At 37.8% G+C, this 13,467-nt stretch overlaps 4 protein-coding genes across 4 annotated transcripts in view; all 4 read right to left on the bottom strand.

Annotated features, from left to right (window-relative positions):
- The window catches only part of LOC137889957 (histone H1-like), a 1,186-nt gene extending 599 nt beyond the window's left edge, over positions 1 to 587 (bottom strand). The window contains exon 1 of the mRNA XM_068734014.1: positions 1 to 587. This exon is cut by the window's left edge and continues 599 nt beyond it. Coding sequence (XP_068590115.1) covers positions 1 to 558 — 558 coding nt within the window. The 5' untranslated portion in view covers positions 559 to 587.
- Positions 588 to 3,648: 3,061 nt separating this feature from the next.
- LOC137889974 (histone H3) lies at positions 3,649 to 4,170 on the bottom strand. The gene has a single exon (XM_068734037.1). It carries the CDS (start codon positions 4,114 to 4,116, stop codon positions 3,706 to 3,708), a length of 411 nt encoding a protein of 136 aa, XP_068590138.1. The 5' UTR covers positions 4,117 to 4,170; the 3' UTR covers positions 3,649 to 3,705.
- A 682-nt stretch (positions 4,171 to 4,852) lies between these two features.
- On the bottom strand, positions 4,853 to 6,267 carry LOC137889991 (histone H4). The gene has a single exon (XM_068734064.1). The coding sequence runs from the start codon at positions 5,657 to 5,659 to the stop codon at positions 5,348 to 5,350; it is 312 nt and encodes a 103-aa protein (XP_068590165.1). The 5' UTR covers positions 5,660 to 6,267; the 3' UTR covers positions 4,853 to 5,347.
- Positions 6,268 to 6,334: 67 nt separating this feature from the next.
- LOC137889990 (histone H2B 1/2) lies at positions 6,335 to 7,103 on the bottom strand. Its single transcript, XM_068734063.1, has one exon. The coding sequence runs from the start codon at positions 7,086 to 7,088 to the stop codon at positions 6,711 to 6,713; it is 378 nt and encodes a 125-aa protein (XP_068590164.1). The 5' UTR covers positions 7,089 to 7,103; the 3' UTR covers positions 6,335 to 6,710.
- Positions 7,104 to 13,467: the final 6,364 nt, after the last annotated feature.

Raw genomic sequence — 13,467 nt, 5'->3', positions numbered from 1 at the left:
CTTCACGGTTTTCTTGGGTGAAGAAGCTACCTTCTTGACCATCTTCTTCTTCGGGCTCTTTGTGATCTTCTTCACGGATGTTTTCTTGGCCACGGCGGGTTTCTTCGCCTTCTTGGGTGTCGCCTTGGCCGCTTTTGGCTTCTTGACGACGGCGGACTTCTTGGCGGCGGCGGGTTTCTTCGCTGCAGCGGTTTTCTTGGATTTGACGGCGGACTTTTTCGCCGCAGTCACCGCCTTCTTGGGCTTCTCAGCGGGCTTTGCCGCCTTGAAGGAGCCGGTGGCACCGATTCCCTTGAGCTGGACCAGGGCTCCTCCCGCCAAAAGCTTCTTGACGGCGCGTTTGATGTGGGCGCTGTTCTGCTTCACGTCGTAGCCCTGAGCGGCCATGAACTTCTTCATGGACACGTAGGAGACGCCACCACGGCCCTTGGATGCGGCCATCGCTCTCAGGATGAGCTCGCTGGCGCCGGGCCCGGACTTCTTGGTCGGCTTGGAGGGCTTCTTCTTCGGGGCTTTCACCGCGGTAGCCGGTGCGGGTGCTGGAGCGACTTCTGCCATTGTTGCTGTCTATAAATCTCCTCTACTAGTCTGTTATGACTGATAGAAAACTCCGAGCCACGAGAGGAACTTAAACACACCATGAGAACCGTAGAGACTCAACCCAGCCTGCCGCTCACCAGTGCAGCTGGAAAACTGTGTCACTTGTGTTTTCTCTTCGCCATTAAATGTATAAAATACACACCTGGAGGAAGAACCAAAGCCTAAAATGTAATCGAACTAATAGCGAAGGAGTTTATCTTCATATGTAAATCAAATAAACTTCAATACTTTTCTTCATTTTGATTTTAAAGTGTTTAAACGTCTCCCTTCGTCTGCTGTGTGAAACGCCGCTGACGGTCTTTTCCTCGTAATTTCTCTCCTAAATGCTTTAAAATGCATCAAAAGTCCGATAAAAAGAGCTTAACAGCGAGAAGAGATGTTTGTTCAGAGAGCCGATGTAAAAACACGTCATTCGTGTTCATATTATTTCATTAAACGGAGGTTAATCTGGTGTCTGCAAACACACTCCTGTTGGGACAGGCCACTGGCTGAGTTCTCCACTTCCTGACACAGTGAGCCCTTTATTCATTATAGTGCTATTTCTAATTAATGACAGTCGACCATAGTTATACATGTATAACAGTCTGAAGTGTGATAGGTAGGTAGGTAGATAACACTGTAAAGACTCAAATGCTCTTAGTTACACAGCCCCTAACTTCCTCCCATAGGGTTCAGAATGATTGATTACAACAATATATCAGTTATTTATATCATTTGAATGGATCCTAAAAAGACTATTTATCACAACATAATAATATATAATATAATAATAATAATACATCATATGATGAATTATTTTACAGCATCATATTAAAGTGTTAAAGCAGGTTCTCTGACTTCATTTGGTGTCATGAAAGATATAAACATGAAACAAACAGCTCATCACTCCCAATCTATATCAAAACTATTGATATTATTAATCACCAGTTATTGCCTTAATACAATCTCACAAACCGCATAGAATATGACACAATACCAGGCAGTAGCTGGTAGTGCTTTCTATTGTTCATTACAACAGAAGCATAAGAACAAACAAAAGTGTAAAAATATAAACATGTGTAAACAATACAGCAATAAGTATTACAAAATAGAATATAATAGCAGTAAGAGTGAATTTGGTAAAATAATTCAACTAAAATAGATGACATGATCATAAACACAAGATTAAATGTGCATAAGAAGTAATAAATGGGCATTAGTAGAAGTAAAAGTGCCATGATGTTTGTATATATTATGTTTCATTAAAACCAACAAATACACTTTATTAGAGGAATTATGTCACACTGGTTCAATTAGAATCCATATTTCTATTCACAGGGCTGATGTGGTTTAACAGACAAATAATCCCGTCTTTATATACTTCAGCAGTTTGTTCAGTCTGGATGGCTGTTTTTGACTGTATTTAGCGTCTTATATTATACAGCGATGGAGTGATTACCAATATATTTAAAGTAGAACATCAAGGTAACATCAGGTGAGATGAAATAGAACTGTATTAATCCAGTTTCATTAGAGATTATAACAGAAGAATAACAAAAAACAGAATATGAACAATAGAATAACAATCATTAAGAGTAATAGAAATGATACTGACACCAGTGAAAAATAGAATACAACAGCAAAAAGAGTAAAGTAAATAAATAAAGTAGAAAAAATACAAAGAGGCTCTAAAAACTACAAAGATGAAAAAAATACAAGTAAAATACAACAACACAGATTAAATACAAGAGTAAAAACACAAGTGATACTAACACTAGTAACTCATGGCTGGAAGCGCTGTGAGAGGCATGTTCTTTGACTTCTCCAGTGCCTTCAACACCATCCAGCCTCTGCTTCTGAGGGACAAGCTGGAGCAGACCGGAGTGGACCACCACCTTGGATGGACCACTGAATGGATCCTGGACTACCTCACCAACCGTCCACAGTATGTGGTGATGACAGGGAACACAGAGAACTGAACCAGGCCTTCATAGGATGGTGCCAGCAACACCTCCCACCCCATGAGGGACGTCCTGGCAGCTCTGTGCAGCTCCTTCAGCCACCGTCTGATTCACCCCCAGTGGGAAGGAGAGGTACTGCAGATCCTTCCTTCACACACCGTATATACACATTTACACACACACACACACACACACACACACACACACACACACACACACATATATATACATATATATATATATATATATATATATATATATATATATATACACAAATATATATATATATATATATATATATATTTGTGTGTATATATATATATATATATATATATATATATATATTTGTGTATTTGAAAAATATATGCAATTTTACATTTAACAAACAATGCAATGTGGGTATAGAGTATGACTTCAATGCAGACAGCTCAGAGTCTCATACAGGTCAACAGGTACACATTCCAGGGTTAAAGTATGTACAAGTACATAAAAGACAAGAGCATGCAGCAACTTTGCATAGAAACACTCAAACAGCAACTTGTACAGCTGATCCCACTTCATTTGTGTATTTCAAATTGAAGTTCAGTGCTTGAAATGTCAAATATTGACATTACTGATTTAATTATGGAAGAAACAAATGAGACTTCACACTTCTGTCGTGTGAAATCTCTCTGACTTTGAGGTACATTTCAATAAGCTCTCACTTTTAAATACAATACATGCACATTTAAATTTGTACACACCAGTTATGATACAAATGTAAATGCTATTCTTGTTTTTCAGGTGTATACATACTCCATTATATGTCAAAGTATGTATTTACACATTTAGTGTTGCTTATTCTGTGACAATATTTATAGTAATTTCACTACCAGGACCATAACTTTGTTTATTTTTTATACTTTAACAGTTTTATTTCCTTTAATGAATCAATCACAGTCATAATATGAATGACTTGGAATGTTATACAAGTAAATATATTTATTGAAAACCTTTGCAAATTATAGCTCTTACACTAAACCACATTGATCATTATATCAGCTGGATATGTTCAGATATTACCGATATTATGTGTTTTATAGAGTGCAGAACGCGTTTCTCGGGACCACAGCTCTCAGAGGCGGGTGTGTGGCTCTTAAAAGAGCCGTTTGTGAGTCGGAGGAGTTTAAGCCCTCTCTCCGCGGATACGGCGGGCCAGCTGGATGTCTTTGGGCATGATGGTGACCCTCTTAGCGTGGATGGCGCACAGGTTGGTGTCCTCGAACAGACCCACCAGGTAAGCCTCGCTGGACTCCTGCAGAGCCATGACGGCGGAGCTCTGGAAGCGCAGGTCGGTCTTGAAGTCCTGAGCGATCTCCCGAACCAGGCGCTGGAAGGGCAGCTTGCGGATCAGCAGCTCCGTGGACTTCTGGTAACGACGGATCTCCCGGAGAGCCACGGTACCGGGCCTGTAACGGTGGGGCTTCTTCACTCCGCCGGTGGCCGGGGCGCTCTTACGGGCGGCCTTGGTCGCCAGCTGCTTCCTGGGAGCTTTTCCTCCGGTAGACTTACGGGCGGTCTGCTTGGTTCTGGCCATATTTACTGAACGTCTTCTTCTCTTGACTTAAGAAAAATAGTTGTGTTCTTCACACGGCGGCGTCTCGTTTATATAGACGGAGCCGGAGCGCCGGCAACGCTGATTGGTCCAATAAATATGCGCGTGACACTGCAGCTCAGCTATTGGATAAAATAAATTTGAAATATATTTCAAATTTATTTTATCCAATAGCTTTATATATATATATATATATATATATATATATATATATATATATATATATATATATATATATATATATATATATATATATATATATATAAGCTATTGGATAAAATAAATTTGAAATATATTTCAAATTTATTTTATCCAATAGCTTATATATATATATATATATATATATATATATATATATATATATATATATATATATATATATATATATATATATATATATATATATATATATATATATATATATATATATATATATATATATATTTATATATATATATATATATATATATATATATATATTCTTTTTATTTTCACCCAGATTCTCAACATATTTGGATAAAATATAAGCCCCCCATTTATATTAAATTAAACATTTCAAATACATATCACCATCAACCTGTTTATCTTATTGTGTTTAATTTCTACTTTTACAAAGAAGACTTCAGATATGTACTTATATAAGAAAACACTTCAGGTTTTATATTCAACCACAGTTTTTTTAATATATATTTTTAGTTTTTTAATATGTACTTCCTGTTCTAAATGTTCTGTTCATATACAATAGTTCATATTTATACACGTAAGTCAATGCATTAGGTTAATTTATTGAAACAGCATTCAGTAGCATTACATTAAGACACTATTACACTGCTATACTTAAATATATTAAGTACAATAATTATTTTTTTGTAGATGCTAGAAATCAAAATGTTCACAGAATACGCAGTAAAAAGTACAATATTTAACTCAGAAGTTTTGGAGAAAAATCATAGAATGGAATCATTAGAACTCATGCACTGCATGTGAGAATGTGTTCTTAGTTCTATTACGCCACTAGAATTAAAGTTAACCTGATAGAAATCAGACTTATTCAACATGTAATTCAGATACAGATAACAGAAAAAAATAGTTGACAGGACTGGATCCATGATGACCATAGTGACATTAATAAACTCGGGTTATGAGCTCTTTAAGTGAGGTGGGTGGCTCTTAAAAGAGCCGTTGTGTTGTCTTGAGTATCAGTCTGTGGTCTCTAGCCTCCGAAGCCGTACAGGGTTCGGCCCTGCCTCTTCAGAGCGTACACCACGTCCATGGCGGTCACCGTCTTCCTCTTGGCGTGCTCGGTGTACGTGACGGCGTCACGGATCACGTTCTCCAGGAAGACCTTCAGCACACCGCGGGTCTCCTCGTAGATCAGACCGGAGATACGCTTCACTCCGCCGCGGCGAGCCAGACGACGGATGGCGGGTTTGGTGATGCCCTGGATGTTATCACGGAGCACTTTACGGTGACGCTTGGCGCCTCCCTTACCGAGTCCTTTTCCTCCTTTTCCGCGGCCGCTCATCTTGTCAGGTTCTAGTTGGTTAAACTAATGAAGTGTAGTCGGAGAGCGGAGGTACTTAAAGCACATTTGCGGACGTAGTTGAAGATTGTTGGGCGGCAACATTATTTTCTAACAAAAGAATCTGACGAACCCTTCGCCTTCAAAATAAGAGGAAATGCCCATTGTCTCTATGCATCCGTTTTATCGTTCACCCCTTGATGTGACAGTTGTCAGGTTTTATAATGAATAAACACGATGTTAGAGCACAACGTCTGGATTACCATCATTACATTACTGTACTCTTGTAATATCTGATAGTTTACACACACCATATTTACAACATGCCTCCAGGTGTTTATATATTCTATTACAATTCATAAATAGTATTAGTATTCATTTAAGTAGCATAATTACACAGTACTGTACTGTTAATTACATACTATACTGTATCATACAATAAAAAACTTAATATTGTGCTGCATACTACTTTATTACTATTACATTGCACATTATACTAGATTGTATTCTTTATTTTATATAGAATATAACTATTGTGCTGAGACCAATGAAAACCATGTGCAACACAAATAAATGAAATATGGTAAAATACAAAAAAACAAAACAGAATATATACCAAGACTAAAATATTATAAAGAACAAATATTTCTTACATCAATTTACATAAAGACTAGAACATTCCAATTATGGATTGCTAAATTTGAATATATATTCTGTTGTGCGTTTGATTGTCCTGAACTATATCATTCTATGTTAGTACATGAACTAGTGCTCTAGTTCTAATAGAACACCATCAGAACATTAGAAGTGTTCAATAGAACACTATGCTTCTTGTAGTTACTGTTCTAACTAGAATGAGAAAACTTCTAATATATTATATATGAACACATGTACAGAGACGTGTTAGGACACATAGTTGCATTAATTACAAAAGCTTACGTTCGTTATTTAACGTCATTCATTGCGGTAGTCTAACCAAGATCGTGACTCTTTCAGAGGGGGTGCGTGGCTCTTAAAAGAGCCGTTGGTTGTTGACAGGACACTGCGGGACGATCTACTTGGAGCTCGTGTACTTGGTCACGGCCTTGGTTCCCTCAGACACGGCGTGCTTAGCCAGCTCACCGGGCAGGAGGAGGCGGACGGCGGTCTGGATCTCCCTGGAGGTGATGGTGGAGCGCTTGTTGTAGTGGGCCAGACGGGAGGCCTCACCGGCGATGCGCTCGAAGATGTCACTCACGAAGGAGTTCATGATGCCCATGGCCTTGGAGGAGATGCCGGTGTCAGGGTGGACCTGCTTCATCACCTTGTACACATAGATGGCGTAGCTCTCCTTCCTGGTCTTTCTCCTCTTCTTGTCCTTCTTTCCGGCGGTCTTGGTCACCGCTTTCTTAGAACCCTTTTTGGGGGCTGCTTTCGCTGCTGGTTCAGGCATCTTTACGGTTCTGGTGTTCACCGATAAGAGTGAGTTCAGAGTGTTGCGCTGCCATAATATAAACCCGACGCATGCAAATATTGCTGTGCTGTCCCGCCTCTGCTATTGGCTGATCGTCATTGACGTCAGTTCATGTTACTCTCCCAGACTTTAACATCGTTCAGGATGAATTCTGATTTGCACAAAGATGTGTTAACTCTTATTACAAACACCTGAAGTACATTGTTATATTTTAAATATCTACTAAATGTAGCCCTTGATTAAGGTATGATCACTTTTGTATGTTATTGTTTATTTATAATAGCATATAGTTTAATTATAGAACTTTCTACCAACTGAACTGAAGACAATTTTAATGTTTTTATAGCTTTTTTATGGCTAAAGAAGAACATTGTTCTCACACATAATACCCTGTAGACACACCTGTAGCTTGTTTATTGTGTATGCATTTATAAATGTATTTATTTTCTTTTTTTATTTATTTATCTATCTAAAATCCTCCTGAATTAATGTTTCACTGCAATCACTAAACAAAAAGCACCTTAATTAATTTATAACTAAAGTAAAAGTAAACTAAAACTAAAGTAAAATAAAATAAAACTAAAGTAAAATAAAATAAAAGTAAACTTAAAGTAAACTAAAGTAAAGTTAAGTAAAACAAAACTAAACTACACTAAAAGTTAAACAATATATTTTTGAGTTTTGAAGTGACCGCCATGTTGTTGAGGCGTTAAATCCAGATTAATCTTCTGTTCATCGTCTTCAACCTTGTATAAATGTACCACGTGTCAAATACATTTTTATTAAATCGATTAAACACACATTTATTTACAAACATCCACCATGTCAGTGCAATATCAACTGATATCATACATGATTCAAAATGTATGCAGCTTACAAATGTTTACAGAGGGCGTGTTATATTTTTATTATTTTCTCCATCTAATATATGTTTAATTATTAAATCATGAAGCAGACTAACAAGAAAAATAAACATTTTGACCACTGTGATATCTATAGTGGATCGAAGTATTTATCTTCAAGTTTACACTCAAATAATTGTATTTGTAATTAATTAATAATAATAAAATGCCTTTTATTGTGAGATTATTGTAACCAGAAATAGACGGTTAAAAAATAAATATATTGTAGGTCTATACCTATAATAATGTTTGTTTCCTTTAATTGTTTCTATTGTTCTAGTGAATTAATGGATATTAGTATTCCTCCAGGTTAAATTAAACAAACATAAAAAATAATATATATATATAAAATAATATATATATATATATATATATATATATATATATATATATATAATTTTGATTGAACTCAACTGATGAGGGCTCACAATATTGATTTGTTTTGAATTTAATTAATAAACTTGAAATGTGACATAATGATGGTGCTGATTTGTTTTCTAAATGTAGTTTATTTTGTCAACTGTCTCTAAATGAACGTGTGTAATCAAATAACCACATATAAATAAACACTTGTGGAAGAAGTTTTGAGAAATGTCTCCATCAAGTGGAGAGACGAGGAAACTCAAACCAGCCAACGATCTGAGTATGTTTCAGTTTATTTCATAACTCGTCTGCATATATTATCAACAGTTTAACAAACAGGATTTCTTTTTTCTGTTAAAAACACAATGTAACATTGACGGGATGAGGTTTAAACATGTGATACACTTAAACCACTTATACACAGAGAAACCTTTGGCTTATTCAGACCAATTTGGCAGCGTTGTTTTGGGGAATGGCGTCAGAAAGAAGGTACTTGATGGACGGAGGCAGCTTCACGGATGATTCACACTCACAGGCAGCAAAGTCTATGGACTCCACACAGAACAAAAGGAAACTACCTCCACTACCGTTGGCAGAACATCCTCCGGGTGGATATGAATGTTCAATCAAAACCATGCATTTAGAAATAATAAAAAAAAAATAATACACTTTGCAGGTATTCGCCTACAAACGGGTTGCTTTTCAAGACAAACGTGTGATTTGACTGAAAGAAAAAGGACCACGAGCTCCAGTTTGTGCCTCTGACGGGATCAGGTTTTACATTATGAGTTCTTTTATAGAAATACGAGGCTCTAAATCTACTTGAAGTTACTGCAAAGAACTTTCATTTAGTGGTGATTCTGTCGCCCCCTGTGGACGACAGTGGTAGTGTCTCTGAGCACCAGACTCCCTTTAGAAAACTGACAGTCTGCCCCTCTCAGTCCTGGTTCTGGTTCTCCCGTGCCTCCCTTCCCTCCAGTCCTGGGTCTCCAGCAGAGAGGAGAAGCTCTGCTCCTGGAGGAGGAGGAGGAGGAGGAGGAGGAGGAGGAGACGCTGCCGCTGCCGGGAGCTGAGCTCTCCTCATCCCTCCGGAGCTCCAGATCTGGGTCTGTCCATGGTGGACCGGTCTCTGCTGGAGGATCTGGGTCTGTCCACGGTGGACCAGGTCTCTGCTGGAGGATCTGGGTCTGTCCACAGTGGACTGGTCTCTGTTGGAGTCTGAGCTGAAGGAGTTTCTGGTGAACCTGCATGAGTTCATCTGGTTTCACCAGAATCCGACCCGGTGGAAATAGATCACCTTCTCTCTGATGGTCTCGTTTACTGATGGAGGTCAGATAGAGGATCAGGACTAACTGAGACTGGTTCAGGACCAGTTAACAGCTTCAGAATAGTCTTTTATAGATGAAAACATAACTCTCAAATGTGAAAAAGTTGATTCCCTTAAAAGGCACAAACTGAACCACCGGTGCGTTCATAACTGAGTTGATGTTAAACGTGTGTTGGTGAGGTACGTGGACAGCTAATGGAGGATGTTTGTAGGACTTCAGGGATAAGGCTGGACGTCTCTGATCTACACAGTACAGGGATAGCAGCTTCAAGGATACACAAAAACATTTCATCACTGCAGAGAACAGGATTGAAACGATCAAACAGGAAACACTGTGAACGCTCAAATAGTGGCCCGAGTCTTTAGTTGAAAGAGGAAATTATTTTGAATAAATCCTCTTTTTTAACCTTTTAAAAACGAGGCCTATTTGCAGGCCTCAGCTCGAATAAAGATAAGAAATACCTAATTAATTGTATAAAAAAAAAAAAAAAAAAAAAAAAAAAAAAAAAAAAAAAAATAAAAAAAAACTTTTTTTATATATTTTTGAGATGAGAAAAATCATGGAACTATCAGAATACATGTTACTGGTTCACATAAGATAAGGATGGAACACAGCAGAACTTGGAAAACTCAAAAGCTCGATCTTGAAAAACAGCACTTTTAGGGTATTGTTTTTTGGAAAGTATGGGTATCCAAGACTTTTAATATGCTGGGCTCTTAGAACAACTGATATAGGCTCTATATACACAGCTATACATAGATACAGTGAAACATTTATGAAATATAGAGCATTTCAAATTAGAAAACTGATCAAATACTCCAAGATTTGAATAAAAAAGTATTTTTAAAATTCAAAAACACTCTATATCACTTCTATGTATCACTCATGATGTTCATTGAATCAATAGACCGAAGATTGGACCTTTTTTGAGTGTTTTAAGCTCTTTCTATGCCCTTTTTAGTTATTTAGTTTAAGGTCAAATCCTGCTTCAGACTCTCTGTTCAGGGCTGTATCTCAGCCCCCCCTTCTCCGATTTTCACCATTGAGACATCCTTCGAACCGTAGGAGCCAATAGAATTGACTGGAATTGAAAGCTAGATGATTGACAGCACTATTAGCCAATAAAGCTCAAAAAGGTCCAGCTCTGAAATCTGATTTGCTGAGCTTCCAACCCTCCCAAGAATCCGAGGAGTGTCGGAGAGACACGAATCGAACGGATTCACACGGAGCACCAGCAGCTGGACAAACATGCGTTGGAAGTACGGAGATATTCCATTTTTTCGCTGAGATTCGACCAAAAGTAAGTACAATATTCGATGAAAGCTGTGTGACTTTTTGTGTTCGAAGCTGAATATCTCTGCGATGGTTTACCGGGGAGAGAAATGGAAACTATGTCCGTAATCTCCGTCAGGCGCTCGTGCTTTTTCATGCTGCATGTTCGTAGGTAGCACGTTGCTAACGGAGTGTAGCAGCCTTTTTCTCCGGTCTGTCCCAGTCATATCGAGTATGATTTATGATATTTTGTTATTTGTTTGCTTGGCTGATGGGAGATGTGTTTGTCTCATGTAGAAGTGACCTAGTTCATGTTGTTCCCAGGACGCTGAGGTTTCTGCAGAACTATAACATCACTATATTCGTTCTTCGTGGGTTCTCTGCCAGTTACTTTTAACACAAAACTCTCTAAGTTTTGATGTACTCTGCGTCCAAATGGGGGACCCTCGGGTGTATCTGGTTTTAAAGTATATTTGATTATATTTCAGCCAGAACCAATTTATCTTTTGTTCTCTGTGTTACCTTGTTATTTAGTCCTTTGCCCTTTCACATTAAAAGCCTTCCAGTCATCGAGGGACCATCATCGCTTCACTTCCACTGGAAAACTTTTATTGTAAAATGTTTTATTTGTATTACTGGCAATGATAAAAGCTTCCTTCTTACACTTAATCTTGTTTCCAAAAATTCAAGACAATATATTACATTTCCGTTCTCACAAGTTTGTGAACGACAGCTAACGTAAATACGCCAGATCAACTGTTAGCTAAGCTACTAGCGGCCTAGCATCCGCTAACAAGGCACAAATCAAATGTTTGATTATTAGATGGGGCAAATGCTTTGTTCTCGTTGTCAATGATATTGGGCAGATGGTAGAGATGTGAAATGTTTGACTCAAGAACATCCAGGACCGCTTCCTCTTCTGGTGTCCCCCCCATGGGACTTTATTTTGGAAGAAAATATGCATAGTAGTCAATGGCAAAATTTGTTTTTGATCCCGTTTGAGTTATGTCATGAGTTACACAGATGTTGTTTGCCATTTTAAAAGACACTATTGTACGTCAAGTTAGTTTCAGTTTGTCGCAGGATCATTTACTTTTGTGTGAAACAACAATATGGTTGTTAGCTTGGCTAGGTAGCTAGCTAGCTAAATTTGCTCTGTTTTAAATGTAACATTATCTTAACTAACATGTTTTAACCATAGACTATATTAGAAGTAGACATAGTCATCATGATGTCTCTCCTTAGTTTGTGGACATTTGGTAATTTAGTTTAGTTTGGTGATTTCGCCGTCGCCATCTGTTTTTTTTTGCAACCAGTGAACAGGAAGTGACCATATTTAGACTGAGGAGGAGTGACGTAGAGACGCCGTATACGTCTCTGGTAGAGACTTTTGTCGTCTTTATAATTACGTCTTATACATCAACAGTTTTCCTGCAAAATGAGACTTTCTTGATGTGCAAAATTATATTTTAAAATGAACAAACATCATATGTGTAATTCATGGTACAATTCAAATAGGATTACAACATTATTCGTTAACTAACATCCCCGTGAGACATGGTGGTCTCACGGAAGGGGGCGGGACTTCACCTCTCTGTTGGTCATGTTTTGGTCACGAGGTTTAAAACACTTTATCTATTAAATGTGGATTTAATGGACTTAAGCGATGGACTGGCTGATGTCAAGAATTCAAAAAACTCCAAGTTGGATTTATCCGTCAAATTTCTAGGGTAGAAATTTTCAAAACTTTATTGATTTAAAGGCTGAAATTATATCAAATAATAATTCTTGACCTTTGGGAAAAAGATATGTTAAATACCAGACATGTGGTTGAAAGCTCTGCAGCTAATTGTTGGACCTTTGTGGTTTGATTTGGGGATAAACTTTAAACCTCCTGAGATTGTACTTTGTACTCATAAAACCGTTATGATTTGGATGTTTACAGCTCAGAAACGGCAATAACTCCCATTAGACACGAAGGCATCATATGATATTCATGGCCCAACAATCAGTAGCAAACACCTCATTTATGTGGCATCTTAAACTAAGATTAATCGAGCTTTAGAGGAAATTATTTGCTTTGGTTTTTAATGGTTTGCTGTTTTGGCCAACATCTAACCAACACATTAAAATGTATTACCAGCTGGTTAATTCTCTATTTTATCTATTCCTTTATTTCCTATCCCTGGAGCCATTTTTTTTGTTTGAGCATTCACAGTATTTCCTCTCCCATTGTGGCAAACACACACTCATTCATTGTTCTCACCGTCACACATACTCATGCCACTTATAGTTGCTTGATTGATATGTAGGAGGAAGTACAAAATAACAGCAAGAAGAACAGGCCACACAAAGGTAGAGAAATACTAAATACTTCAGATTCAAGCCCCTGAACGAAACAGTAGAAACCGAAAAAACATCGCTCGTAAAAGTCCAACAGCTGAGACGAGAGGAGCCCGTGGTGTCGCCCCGGACGGAGAGACCCTGAATGCA

Source organism: Cebidichthys violaceus, unplaced genomic scaffold, assembly GCF_023349555.1.
Source record: "Cebidichthys violaceus isolate CVI_PGR_0920_01 unplaced genomic scaffold, fCebVio1.0.p SCAF_60, whole genome shotgun sequence".
NCBI lineage: Eukaryota > Metazoa > Chordata > Actinopteri > Perciformes > Stichaeidae > Cebidichthys > Cebidichthys violaceus.
Note: the sequence above shows the minus strand (reverse complement) of the source record. Positions and strands in the feature narration are given on the sequence as shown.